General features: G+C 27.2%; 2 protein-coding genes across 2 annotated transcripts in view; one reads left to right on the forward strand and one right to left on the reverse strand.

Annotated features, from left to right (window-relative positions):
* Nucleotides 1-846: 846 nt before the first annotated feature.
* LOC119668981 (ribonuclease P protein subunit p29-like) lies at nt 847-2,061 on the forward strand. The gene is made up of 2 exons (XM_038078694.1): nt 847-1,092; nt 1,381-2,061. Exon 2 carries the CDS (start codon nt 1,426-1,428, stop codon nt 2,047-2,049), a length of 624 nt encoding a protein of 207 aa, XP_037934622.1. The 5' UTR covers nt 847-1,092; nt 1,381-1,425; the 3' UTR covers nt 2,050-2,061.
* A 2,081-nt stretch (nt 2,062-4,142) lies between these two features.
* Nucleotides 4,143-14,347, reverse strand: part of LOC119679316 (protein cueball) — a 35,179-nt gene continuing 24,974 nt past the window's right edge. Inside the window, exons 2-6 of the mRNA XM_038091599.1 lie at nt 7,946-9,227; nt 7,681-7,878; nt 7,306-7,609; nt 7,184-7,238; nt 4,143-4,510 (exon numbers count right to left, since the gene is read on the reverse strand). Of these exons, the coding sequence (XP_037947527.1) occupies nt 4,476-4,510; nt 7,184-7,238; nt 7,306-7,609; nt 7,681-7,878; nt 7,946-9,227 (1,874 nt within the window). The 3' untranslated portion in view covers nt 4,143-4,475. The remainder of the gene's footprint in view (nt 4,511-7,183; nt 7,239-7,305; nt 7,610-7,680; nt 7,879-7,945; nt 9,228-14,347) is intronic.

Here is a 14,347-nt window from a genome sequence, read left to right on the forward strand (position 1 = left end):
TGAAAATACCTATGCTTTTAATAATGATCAGGTTTTGCACCATAGCCGAAAGCAAATCTGGAGAAATTATGCTAAAAGAATCATAAAACGAAACAAGAAGCTGGAGATACTAGTCGATGCTAGTAACTGGATGCACTTCATTGAAGTATAGTGAAAAATATTTAGGAGATTTATCGCTCATAGTTAATACTACAAAAGAAAGTATTGTGCTAGTGGGTTGTAAGTAGAGTGAAATATCATATAGCAGTGTGAAATACCGCCGGACGAATATTTCACAAATGATTTTAAACCATAAGAGATGAACGTAGATGAGAAGGAGTAAGACTCTTTGCTAATAGAAAATAAATTTAACCTTAGGGTCAAACTTTTATAACTCTAAATTAAGCATAACAAGTTATCTTTCTACTATTCAATTATTCGAGTTTAGCAATTATTCGAGTTTTCTTCTATAGTTCTTGGCAAACATAAAAATAAACCATTTTAAGTTTTTTTTTTGTTTTAAACTTTATTTGCTTTTATTTTTTAAATTGATAAATAAACTATATTAAATATATTATAATATATTATTAAATATATTATATATGTGATATATATATTAGTACAACTTCACTTTTGAAACATATATATATATTTTTTAAACTAATGCATACATCTTTCTATAAACACATATTCTGAAACTGGTTAACATTAAAAATTAAAAAACATCCAAGTTATTTCATAATAAAAAAGGTATATATAAATATATATTATATATATATGTGTGAAATTTATAATGTGTATATCTAAAATTTAAATGTTTATACTAATTACAATATTTTTTAAAAATATTTAAATAATTATGCGCAGCGGCTATTTTTGGACAATACAAAATTCGGAAATCGCACATGAAGATTTGACAGCGTAAACCGCTTATTTTCATTTTTAAACTGTCAAAATATGTAAACAAGGCAACAAATATTTTTTATTGTTGTTAACAGCAGTGATTATTATTTTTTAACTGATTCTGAAGATTGTTATATATATGTTGCATATTTTCACTACATATTTCCAACGGAGTTGCTGAATTAAGCGGGTTTGAGATATCATAAAACAGTATGTGAATTTTTCTGAAATATAAATTATAAAATTTAACGTGTTTACGATTTAAATTAAATAACATTGTAATAATGCGTTGGACAACATTATTTAATCGAGCTTTTTGAAAATGTTGTTTTTACTTACAATTACTGAGTCTAATTGGTTGAGTACCTAAAACTAAACGCCAGTTGTACAAACAGTTGTGCGGAATAATTATGATACTGTGAACGAAATCATAACTTTATATAATTTGTAGTTTATTTTTATATAAAACATTTATTTTAATATATTTTATCATTTCAGCATTTTTGCATTTCACTGCATTAAATTGGTTACATCGTACGAAACATGAATTCGGTTCAGCCTTTGGAAGAATATCTCACAGATATGGTTATACCAGAGAAGCGAAACGCAGTTAAAATTTTACCAGATCATGTCACAATGCTACATGGTACAAAAAGCAAGAAACAACATACAGAGAAGAAACGGCGTAAAACGAAATCAACAATCATGACTAGACGAGAATATGCCAGTCTGGGTTTATTTACATTACCAACACGTCAATTAAAATACAAGGAATTCTTACCACTACACCAACTGTGGAAAGGATATGCACAAGAACATCTTGGTTTGAACGAAGGTGATACAATTCCTCAATTGCACGAACCCACATATGATGCTTTTAGTAAATTACTAGTGAAAATGGATTTGCATGGTGCAAACATACGTGTGATCGAGTCAAAATCTTCAACTTTACTGGGTTTAGCAGGAATTATTGTGTTGGAAACTAAAAATGTGTTAAAAGTTCTAGGCGAAGATGATCATTTACGTACAATACCAAAAAGTGAATGCAATTTCGGCATGCGTTTAGGAAATATTGAGTTCACTATATTTGGCAAACATTTAACTATAAGACCTGCTGAACGTTCGGTTAAAAAGATTAAAACACTAGTAGAACCTTTAAAATTGTAATTGTTAATTATTTTTATAATAAGTATAATAATAAACCACTTTGAAATGAAAAAGAAGTATTTTCAATTATTGAATTTATTAAGGCATTATCTATACTTAAAATCTAAAACACTTGTTTTTTGTTTTGTTTTTACAAAAGTGATGAATATATTTGTAGCTGCTTTGAAATTCCAATAATAAATATAATAATATAAAAATTTTTATTAAAATATATTCATATATTTTCCATATTATTTTTAAGAAATTATTTATGACTAACTCTTTGGAGACAATAGTTAAAAACTAACATTAAATAATTTTTAAAATGATTATATTTTTGCTCGTTTAAATTAAAATTTAATTGATAAACAAATTAAATTCGTTAGCGTGTGTTTAAAGGATTTTAAAAATTTCAAAATATATAAAACTTGTATTAATTTATTTTTAAGCTGAATTAAAGATTTGTAATATAAACAAATTATGTTGCCTTAAAATCTACACAAATCAACAATTGTTTTTTATATTTTTGCAAAGGATAATAATTGGGAATATTTTTAACTGAAATAGTTAATTTATTTATAATAAAGTTAGAAAGTTAAATTAAAGTTAGAAAAACTTTCATAATAAAATAACATTGATTCTAAATGGCATTGGCCATTCAAACATTGGCAGTTTGAATTTAGTTTAAAATGACATAAATATGTATATGTATATATTCATAAAATTTACCAAAAAAATATGTTTAATAGAACTTTATGTGTCTGAATATAATTAATTATAAAAATATATATTATGCACATATATTTTTAATAATTAATAATACAAATGGAAATTAAATATAATTTGTTCAAATAAATTTTTTTTTATCTTTATACATGTTACACAGCAGAAAGTATATATATTTTTAAAATGCATAATATATGAAAATATAAATATTTATACTGATGTTAAATTGGGATAAATAATTAGTTTTAAATAACAATTCTTTTTAGTAATTTGCATAATTAAAAATATATATACTTTTAAAATACAGAAGGATATGTATACTTTTACTACGTTATATGTTAACATATTTCATTAAATATTTATTTATGTTTATTTGATCTTTTTTATATGGGCAAAATAAAATTTTGTTAAAAATAATAGCAGCATTTTTGGTTTGAATTTAATCTGAAAAATATAAGTCAAACTATTTATCGTAAGATGATTTAATAACTGAAAACGTTTCATTTATTTATTCCCAATTTATTCCCAATTGCAATAAAAAGTTAGAGAGTTAGAATTTCATTAATTTAGAAAAATGATTTACTATATACAATTTTAATTTAAAATAATGCAATTCAATTTTTTTTTTATTAATTCATATTTAAATTACCACACATTTTTTAAATCCTTTTTGCAATTAATTTTGAAAATAATAGATACACTATTATTGTTAATAAGAGCAAATTAATAATTAAACCAAAACCCTGGAAAAAAATTTTTTTATGGAAAATATGTATATAATTAATTAATAATAAAAACCAAATAGAATTCTTTTCCAACTATAATAAGTTTTTTGCAGCAGATATTTCCCCTTCGCAGCATTATTGTTGTTACTTAGTTTTTCTTATTAATATATACATTATTATTTTTTACAATTCAATTCATATATGTATTTATATTACATATATATATATATATTTGTACATATTTATTTTTATATATATAAATTTGTTTTTATAAATGTGTTTTCAAAATTTTGAAAAAAAAAACTTTAAAAGTTATTATCAGTCAATAGTTTTGTTTTGAACATATTTTACTTAGATAAATACAGATAAATCTGAAACATTGTGTTTAACAGATGAAGTATAAAATTAAGTAAGTAAAAATATTAAGTACATATGAAAAGTGTTAACTTCAATAGTAAATATTATTTCTCATTTAAGTGATAAATTCAGTTTCAATTAAGTATACAAATTGCATTTTTAAACATTTTTATAAGTATTAAAACCATATCCACATATTCTGATTTATCTGCATTCATTTTATAATTCATTAATTAACTTCATTTCAATTAACTTAAAATTAATTTACTAAATTAAGAAAAAATAATCATAAATTTGACTGCTTACAAATTTTCCAATTATTAATTAAAATTCTACTATTTCTATTTATTTTTACCATATTACAACTGAACAATGTGTTTATATTTGGTGGTATTTGATAGTAAAGTTTTTCAACAAATAAATATACAGTAAAATCACTCATTACGGACAATCCTTATAACCAGACAGCTTCAAATTGCGTGGATGTAGTTCTTTCATTAATTTTTTCATATAAATATTAAACCAATATTCAGACACTTAAATAACTAATAAATTTTAAAAAATTTGTATTTCCCCATAATACACATCCCATTTGTATTGGGTTGTTGAGAACGAAATTGGTGCTTCCTCTGTAATCATTCATGTTAAAATTTGCTCACATTCATCTTTTAAGTCTGAAATACAGGGCGGCTTTGTTATTCAATTTGTTAAATAATTTACATGTGAATAGTGTTTTTATAAAGTTGTAATTACTTGACACCAAGAAAAAAGTACTGTCCCATCAAAACATAAATAGAAATATATAGGAAAATAGAAATATATAGAATAATAGAAAATTTATCTTTTTCGAAAACTATTAACGTTTTCGAAAAAGATAAATTATCTATGCATAAAATTCCGCAAAGGTAAAGTTAGCACCCTTAAAATATAAATTTATGCAAAATGTTTTGTTTCGAAAGATTCAATATTAGAAACACACAAGCTACAGAAATCAATAAAAATAAAAAACAATCCGTTCTAAATGGATATCTGGAGTAAATACCTTTACGTTCTCAAAGAAGGTGATTCTGAATAAGACAAAATATGCTTTGTTCAATGCGCTAAGGTTAGAAGTCAAAAAACCTGGTACCAATATCTGGCACTATTGTAAATGCAAAAGCAATGGAAATATAGCAATCAAATTAGATGTATCTAATTATAATGCTTCAGATGGATGGTTAAATAAAAGGTGTATAAGGAATAACGTGGCTTTTAAGTAGATAACTGATGAATATGCAAAAATAAATCGAGAGGATTCAGGGTTCCAAGATGTAGTTCAAAGCGGGCTTTTCTTTCGTATATTAGCTGATCAAACTCTCACTCTCAAATCAAAAAGTGCATTGGCAGCAAATTCTCTAAAGAAAGCTTACAATTTTGTTTCATGCAAACATGACTGGAGAGAAAGATCTGTTTTTAGTTATAGGTAAAGCAGGCACGCTCTAGATCATTCAAATATATTGCTACCACAGAATTGCAGTGAATTGGAAATCTAATGAAAAAAATATGAATAAGCGAAGAAGTAATAATGCTCCGAGATAACGCTACGTTTCATTCAAGAAATTTAAACTGAATTGATACTAACATTGATTGTTTGTGTCCAAACACAAGAAAAGTAAACCAACCCATTGATTAAGGAATAATCCAAAATTTAACAATTTTTTACAGCGACACTGGAAGTTCAGTTTTAGAGTTTAGCATCAGCCAAAATTTGTTAATATGCTTGAAGCCGCTTATTTCTTCAAAGCATCTTAGAATAAAATGGAAGCAATAACAATCCAAAACTGCTTCCATAAAGCAGGAATTTCAGAAATTAATCGGAATTTACCCGATTTTGTTCATAGATATAACATTCTGCTGGCAATTTATACTAAATATCAAACAGCATTCGATTTAGCAAATGATTTCAACGGTTTTTTTCAAATATTATAGATAAAAATGTATACATTGGGATAACAATGTAAAAATTTAATTTAAAGATTAAAGAGATATTGCGAAGGTAACTGATTCAGAAGAAAAATTGAATGAGTCTATAACATCAAGCGATGAGGAGGCGTTAAAACTTGTTGCACATTTGAAACAATTTGCAAAAATTATTTATAAAATAAATTAAACAATAAATGTTCAGTAATCAACCATTATAAATTTTGTTACAGGCAAAGTAGTATTTTTGAAAATAACTATAGACTGTAGTCGAAGTTAATTCAACGCAAAAAATATATTTCTTAAAACTAATTTAAATAATCATTGACCATAAGAACATTGAACATTGACCATAAACGAGAGATGAACAAGAACACTGCGACAGTGGGTGTTAGGTTATGTAGAATTTCACTGTATATTTTGTAGATAACCTGATCATTTACAATATATGCAGAATTTGTGTTATTTTTAAATAGTTTTATTTTATATTATTAAATATAAAATTTTTTGTTTTTTTTTTTTATATAGTGGTTTCATATATTTTGTATATTATATATAACAAAGTAATATATATATATAAATTTTTTGGTAAAAATTATAAAACAATTTTCATTTAAGTGTGTACAATTTAGAGTTAACTCGATTTTTAACAAATTGAACATTTTCATTATAATTGTTAAATTATAAATATATTGTAATCTTCATATATTAATTCTAATTATTTAATTTTAGTTTTCATATTTTAATTCTCCCCAATTGTAATATTTATATTTTAACAGTTATTATTCAATATTTTTTTTCCAATTGTCATAATTATTTTTAAATATTAATTAATAATTTTCTTTTCCTATAATAATTAAAACAAACTTCATTTAAAAATAACACAGCCTCATATGTATGAATTCATTTTTAAATATTTGTTCTGCATAACTAAAAAGCAAAATAGTTAGAGCATCTACACAAATAAATTATTATAAAGTAAATGTGTTAATATTTACAATCCTTTCTAAATTAAGTGCATTAAATTATTTATTCCAATTACAATTAATTCTTTTTAAAAAAATATAATTTTAACTAATATATAATAAGTTTGAGCCGCATATAATTTAGAATATTTGCTTTTCTTATACACATTTTATGTATTCTAGTATTGCTAAAATTTTTAGTTAACTTTTGATGCTACGGTACCGATATACGCTAGTATGATTAGTACACATAATTTCATTTTTAAAATACGCCCCAATAAAAAGCCCGAATACTTACTAAACGTGCGTAGTTATTTAAATAATAAATTCAAATTAAATTAAAAAATAACCAAAAATTGTGTAAACATTAAATAATTCAGTATAAATCGTCATCGGCGATTAGGTTAATTTTATCGTCCTCACCTTTCTTGGAACTATTCTTAAAAGATTTTTGTATAAGTTTGGGGTCAAAGCATGGCTGCAATAGAATATAAAAATATATTAATAATATTAATTTTATAGATAAACATAAAGCTTATGCATACCGTTTCACAAATATTCATATTACAGCAATTTTCTATTGTAATTTCACATTGTTCAGTTGCCATTGGTCGATTTGTTAGCGGTGTGTCTGAAGCAGGTGCATTTTTTCTAACTACAAAGGTTTTCTTTATTTGCGGTCGTAAAGGTTTATAGAAACGATGTATTCCTTTTACAATCAAAAACACTAAAGCCAAACAAGCTACGATGCCACATATTAACACTATAATAACAGAGCTAGTCCAAATATCTGCTCTTCTACATATATCATCAAAGTTTTCATGAACTGTTATATCAACAGCTTGGCAACTACAATAAAAGAAATATATTAACAACTACTTTAACTAGTTTATTCATAACAGATTTAAAAATTAACTTACTAATTATTGCACTGGTAATCATTTTCTAAAGAGGCACGCTCTGTCAGAGGTATTTTACAGTACAATGTACACAATTCCTTCGTCATGTTTTGATTAATTTCATTTGTTTCCTTTTTTTCTACCGGGTGCTTTGTGGTTACCTCTAAAGTATCTTGCTCTAGGTACATATTATGAGACATCATCCTTTCTCGAGTGCATCTAATTAAAATATAATTTGTTATAAATGAGATCATCAGTTGTAAAATTAAAACCACACAATACTTACTGACAATTGTAACCGTTAACCACTTCGCTCCTGTCATTAGGGGGAATATTACAGAACAGTTCGCAAATCTCTTCCTTATTTTGCTCACAGCGATTGCCAGGAAAAGTATTTCTGCAAGTGCATGTAGGGTTTCCATAACTATCCAACTTACATACTCCGCCATTCATACAATATTGATAACAGAGCTCAAATTGACAGCGGTTACCATTATAGCCCTTCGCACACTGACACTTTGGACCATTATCATAACTGCATGAGCCACCATTTAAACAAAAGTTTTGGCACTCATTTATTTGACAATTACTACCTGTGAAACCACGATTACATACACAGTAGCGACTGTTTTCGTTATATGTTCCTCCATTAAGACATGAATTTTTCAAATAAGCATCCACGTCACTTTCGGTTTTACTACTTTTAGGCATATTTATTTGTTTCAATATGGCATCGCAATCCCTGTCACCTTTTAAATATTTTAAATAATGTGTGCGTGCCACAATATCATTTGGGTAATCTTTATCAAACGTTAAAGTAGTTTCAAGGGTATTATTATTATTTTTCAAAATACTTTTGATAGTCTTTGAATCCGTCCAATATATTTTATCGAACGTTACTGCAAGTTTTCTTTGTTCAAGCGTACCTTCTTTTTCAAACAATATTCGACGATCAGTGCCATCTAACTTAGCGCTCTCTATTGTGTAACGATTATTACGGTGTCCACTTATCCAATATAAACGATGATCAAATTGATCAACAACCATACCATAAGCCATAGACAAGTCATCATTTACTATCACTTTGCGATTACTTCCATCAAGATTGCTACTTTCAATACTAGCACTCATTATATTCAAGTCACTCCAATACAGCTTACGCTTACAAAAGTCTAGAGATATGGCACTGGGATATGCATAATCATCATGAAAAGAGATAATTGCAGCTGGTTGTTGTTTATTAGAAGATTTAACACCCCATTTATAGATTTTAATACTCTTTGAGTCAGTCCAGTAGAGAATTCTTTCTAAGGGGTCGTAAGCAATACCATTTATTTCTTCCTCTTGTGGCACGTTACGAACAAATGTTTCTCGTGTTTTATCTTCATCATCCAGTTGTAGAGAGAAAATGCTAATATTTTGTACTTGACGATCATTGAAATAAATTGTTCCTTCAGCTTCATCAAATGTTGAGGCGGTTAAATGTGTGAAATGATGTAAATCCGCACATATTATTTTCCAATTTATATCATAAAAGAAGACTCTGGTGTTGGTAGTGACGGCAAATTCTAAAAAAAAAATATATTTAACATTTTACAATTTAATAAATAATAACTCTTAAAAATAAAAGTAATTTACATATATTATTTAAGAATTATATTGTTTAAAAATGATCAAAATAAATTTCTTTCTAGAAAGGTCTTCAATCCAAAACTTGCTTTTGATTTTATTGAATTTTATATTACAGAAGCCGTCACTTGACATATCTAAAATCGCAATACCTACAATAAAATTTAACTTAATAAAATAAATTTATTCAGACGTCTTAATAAGAAATAATTCCAAGATCACTTATGAATGGGTATTTGACAATACCCAAAACAGCTGTATGGTCAGCCAAACATAAAATTTCACTTAACAATGGTTATTCTTTGGAAATACCCACATGTTCCTACCAAGAGAGTTTCTATTATAGGGGTGCCTCAAATTAGCAAGAGAGTATGTAGCTTTTTAGAAAAATTGACCTTCTCTAAATTTTTAACGCTTAATATTACCTAAAAGAGAGTTATTTCCAACCAGCAAATTATGATTTGATTAAGCATGGTTACATGGAACATGGAGAAACTTGGACAAACTTGAGTAACTTGAAGGGCCTCAATCAAGCTCCCTTAAAGAAATGTCGACAAAGTGAGATATTATTAGTAACTCTAACAAACCTGACCAAGCTAGCTAGACTAATAAATAGCATAAGAGACATCTAAAATACATCTGCATAATATATACAACAATTGCCTCAAACCCTTTTATTTTGAATACAAGCGGAAAAACTCGACCACTTGTAGAAATCTTTACAAGAACCAATTTTTTTTTTTAATTCTGACTTTTTTGTTTTTTTTCTTGTTTGTGTGACTGGGAAGAGGCGAATGCCTACACACTGATCTCGATCCGGCGCCGGAAGGTGAGTGCTGAATTCTAGACTATTGAATTGTTGTTGTAATCAACTACGACCTGTAAGCAAATAAAATAAAAAGATAAACAAAACGATAACATAGGTGGAAAAATGGATGGGTTATGGGGTGGTGAATGAGGATAAGGGGTGGATTGTATGGGTGGGATTTATTGAACATTAAGCCGGGTCCAGATGGAGAAAACTGGCCACTTCAATGGTGTGAATTCAAAGGTCAATTGGACAAACATATGTGTGTGTTATAACACAGGAGAATAGATACATCATGGAGAGTAGAGATACAGTTTGGGCACACATTAGGAATAGACGTGTTTATGCGCGACAAATAACTGTTATATATTCTGATCTCAATTGAGCTAGGACAGTTCTTGCTGCACAGGAGACACATCATTCTTCTAGGGAGATGTTAAGCGGAGCAAACATATATTAATACTTTGTATCATATATTATACTTTATATTAAAAATATATAGCCCACAAGGATCTATAAAGCAGATAATATGAAAGGAAATAAAAGGACATATTTAAGGACATATCATTACACTTTAAAAAATAAAGTATAAAGAGTAAAAAATGATCACTTTTCAGTTACTAAATACTGTTTTATTCATTTAATACATACTTGAAATAATTTCTTTTCAAAATTTGTATAATTAGTTTATATTTGATAACTATACTATAATTTATAAAAAAAGTCTCACGGAAGAGGTTTTTAAGCACATTAAATCTATATTGAAGTATATTATTTTATAATTAAAGTTAAATACTTTTACATTAATATTGATAAGAAATTTTAAGTATTTGTTTTCAATAAGTCCAAGTCTACAAGTGCATGATTTATTTTTATAGATAATATATACGCATCATTTATAAATACATCACTTTAACTATTCTTACATTACGTACACCAATATGCTTAGTTCTACAATCTGTAGTAATTATACAATTAATTGCTGTTAAGTGCTTTCTTTAGATACTTAAATGTCAGAAAACATTTTTAAAATTTTTTCTAAAAATATCATGGGTTCGTTTATATCAATCGTATAGTTCCTAGAAATACCACTCAATAATTTTATTGTTGTTCTTGCCGCGTTAGACGATATCAAGATTTCGAAAATGTTAGATGATAATACTACGTACGGAAATTTCATCAGTTTAAAAAAAGAAACAAGTATTATTTATATATATACTTTATTTTTTATATCGATGTTTCGACTCGACTATAGTATCTTATTAAATTAACCAATTGACTTTTACTTCAGAGAAGGACAAACTTTGTTTGTATTTTTTGACAGAAGACGATATATTTACTTCAGTGAATAAATATAAGACTGTTTCACATTTAAAATAAATTGTTAAAAGTTTTAGTGATACGTCCAAAGACATTCACTGGCTAGACTCTGCGAACAAAAATTTGTATGTATTTGGGAAAAAGTGAAAATGTATGCAAAAATCTTGTTAAAGTCTAGGTTAGGTAAATGCTGGTTCAGCTGAGATTTTATATTCTTCTTTTTTTATTTAATATCTTGTGACAATTGATAAGCTTTCGATCATTTTTAGTTAAAAAAAACTATTGTTCACCATCAATAATTATGACTATTGATAGTTTGTCACTGCTAACAACCAGCTAGTATTAAGATAACAAAATACAATAAAGTTGTATATAAAAGAAAGACATATTATCATAGACATATTATGACATTTTAAACTGTATAGTATTAACTTAATAGGAACTATTAACTTATACGTATAAGTGCTAGAATAGAATAGAATAGAAATAAACGGGGTACAAGCTCCCAATGGAGCAGAGCACTGCGACCAGATTGATCTTTTGTGCTGCAACTGACCGTAACCGAACAGAAGACATTCCGCTTTTCGAATGAAAGCCAGAATGTCGTCCGTTGAGGACCTCCTAATGTCAGAAGAAGAGAGCAGCCCTCGTCCCAGTGACCTAATCCTTGCCCAGATCAAGGCTGGGCAGTCACAGAGAATGTGACTGGTAGTCTCGTCTGCTTCTAGAGTCTTCTAGAGAGTCGACAATCCGTCTCCTCGGACAGACCCATTTTATTAAGGTGATAACGCAGTCCATGGTGACCCGTTAAATATCCCGCCAGCAATCTCAAGTCTGATCTGCTAAGGAGAGTTGCCTTGCCATAACTATATGGGTGAACCAGCTTTTTAGCCTGACGGTTACCTCGATTGTCGCGCCAGTAGCGATCTTTCTCGGCTAAGATCCATTTATCAGGTATCTACTAGTTGTAGGTCAACTTAATCCACAATAGGTACGTATAAGTACTAGCAATATTGAAAATTCTTTTAAACTAGCAACGCTCTTTACCCTGATTAAACCGAAACATTAAAACTTCTGGAGACAATAAACTATGGCATTTGCCTTGGCGCATCAAAAAGCCAAGGAATATGATTTATAATTGCTTATAACTTCAATTTTTTACATTACAATACCAATTCGGAAAGTTCTAAGTACTATGTTTTTACTTTTCAACCTTGAATTTAATGTCAAAACTTTAAGAGTCAATAAACTTTGGTAGTTTCCTTAGCGCATTAAAATGCCAACAACATTAATTTTAATTGACTATACTTCCAGTTTATATGCTATGATAAAACGTTGGAAATTTAATACCAGAACGCCGGTAGATAAAATATTAAGTAAAAATTGCCCACAACTAATTGCTAGTAGGCACATATTTTATCATGTATTACTGATCAATACTGTTATTATCAACGTGACGAGGCACATAAAGGCCTCGTCACCGTGACCAAATTTTATTTGAAATTACCTTCTCTCAATACAAATTTTTTCATTTATATTGAGAACAACAATTTCAGATTTGACGTGACTGCTCATGACACTCTGTATAACATGGCTCTAGGTGTAAGTAGATTTTTGAATGTTATTCGATTCAAAAATCTTATAGTTTTTATAACAAGTTGTGATAATCTATATGCAGTAGTGATCTAATTAATAATTATTAAACATTCAATATTCTTTATTTATCTCTAATAGAACACTTTCAATATTAAAGACCGAAAGCTATAAATGTTTTTTAATTGATAAGATATATATTTTAATTTTTACTAATTTTTAACAACTATTTGAAGAACTTATACGCATAATCTAGCACGTTATATTGGATGATGGAAGATTAGTTAATTTAAATCCAGTGTTTTATAATTTCATAATAATGTTAATAATAAAATTAAATGAAACAAGCATAGAATGAAAAGCAAAAGATATACAATATATACATCTTAATTATATTTAACACAAATACTGTTGTATTCCGAGTATTTCAATAGGGTTTACATTTAAATACTCAAAGATACCCACCAGTTAACTTAGTTACGTAATTCCAAATCTACGAGTACGTCATAGAGTTTGCTTTCTTGCAAATAAGTTCAAATTGTGAAACCTTACAAGTGTGCTTTCTTTTGATAAGAATAATTTGTGGTAGCAACTATAAAGATTTATCTTACCAGAGCGTGAAATTGCCTGTGCGAATTTATAGAAAATTTGTAAAATACTGACGTCATGGAAGAACTTTACGCATTTTTTGTCAATTACTCTTCACTGGAGTAGATACAATTTAGCACAAATTTATTTATTTAAAAGCTTTAACAAATAAAAAAGAGTAATAAAAAACTTCAATTTCATTAGAATACTACATTAAACTTGACATTTTTGACAAGATATTGAATTGGTTTACACTAAATGAACCAATTTGTGTTCAATTTAAGTGAACTCATATATGAAAATGCAACAGTAAATTTAAATTTAACAGGACAGACTCTTCAAAATTCCATTTAATAAAATTGTTTTAATAAAAAACCGAAACACTTGTTTAAATTGGTTTAATTGATTTGCTAATTTTAGCAGATTTTCAACGCATAAGCCACGTTCTTTTTTTTTTTTTGTTTTGCAAAATTTATTATACAGAGTTTTTTGAAAACATACATGAATTACAATAAAATTAATTATTTAAATATATTTATTTTTAATAATAACGCAAAACTAAATACAAAAAAAAAATGAAGTTGATATACAACTTTTAATTTTTATTTCGAGTTCCGTGTACCAAAAGTAAACTTTTGCATAAGGACATCAAATAAACAGTTTGTAATTTATATCGGAAATAATTTACTTTCACGAAATTACGAGTACTTGTATCTGAACGGAAGCAATATTAATAGCTATTAAAAAATA

Source organism: Teleopsis dalmanni, chromosome 1 (genome assembly GCF_002237135.1).
Source record: "Teleopsis dalmanni isolate 2A chromosome 1, ASM223713v2, whole genome shotgun sequence".
Classification (NCBI taxonomy): Eukaryota; Metazoa; Arthropoda; class Insecta; order Diptera; family Diopsidae; genus Teleopsis; species Teleopsis dalmanni.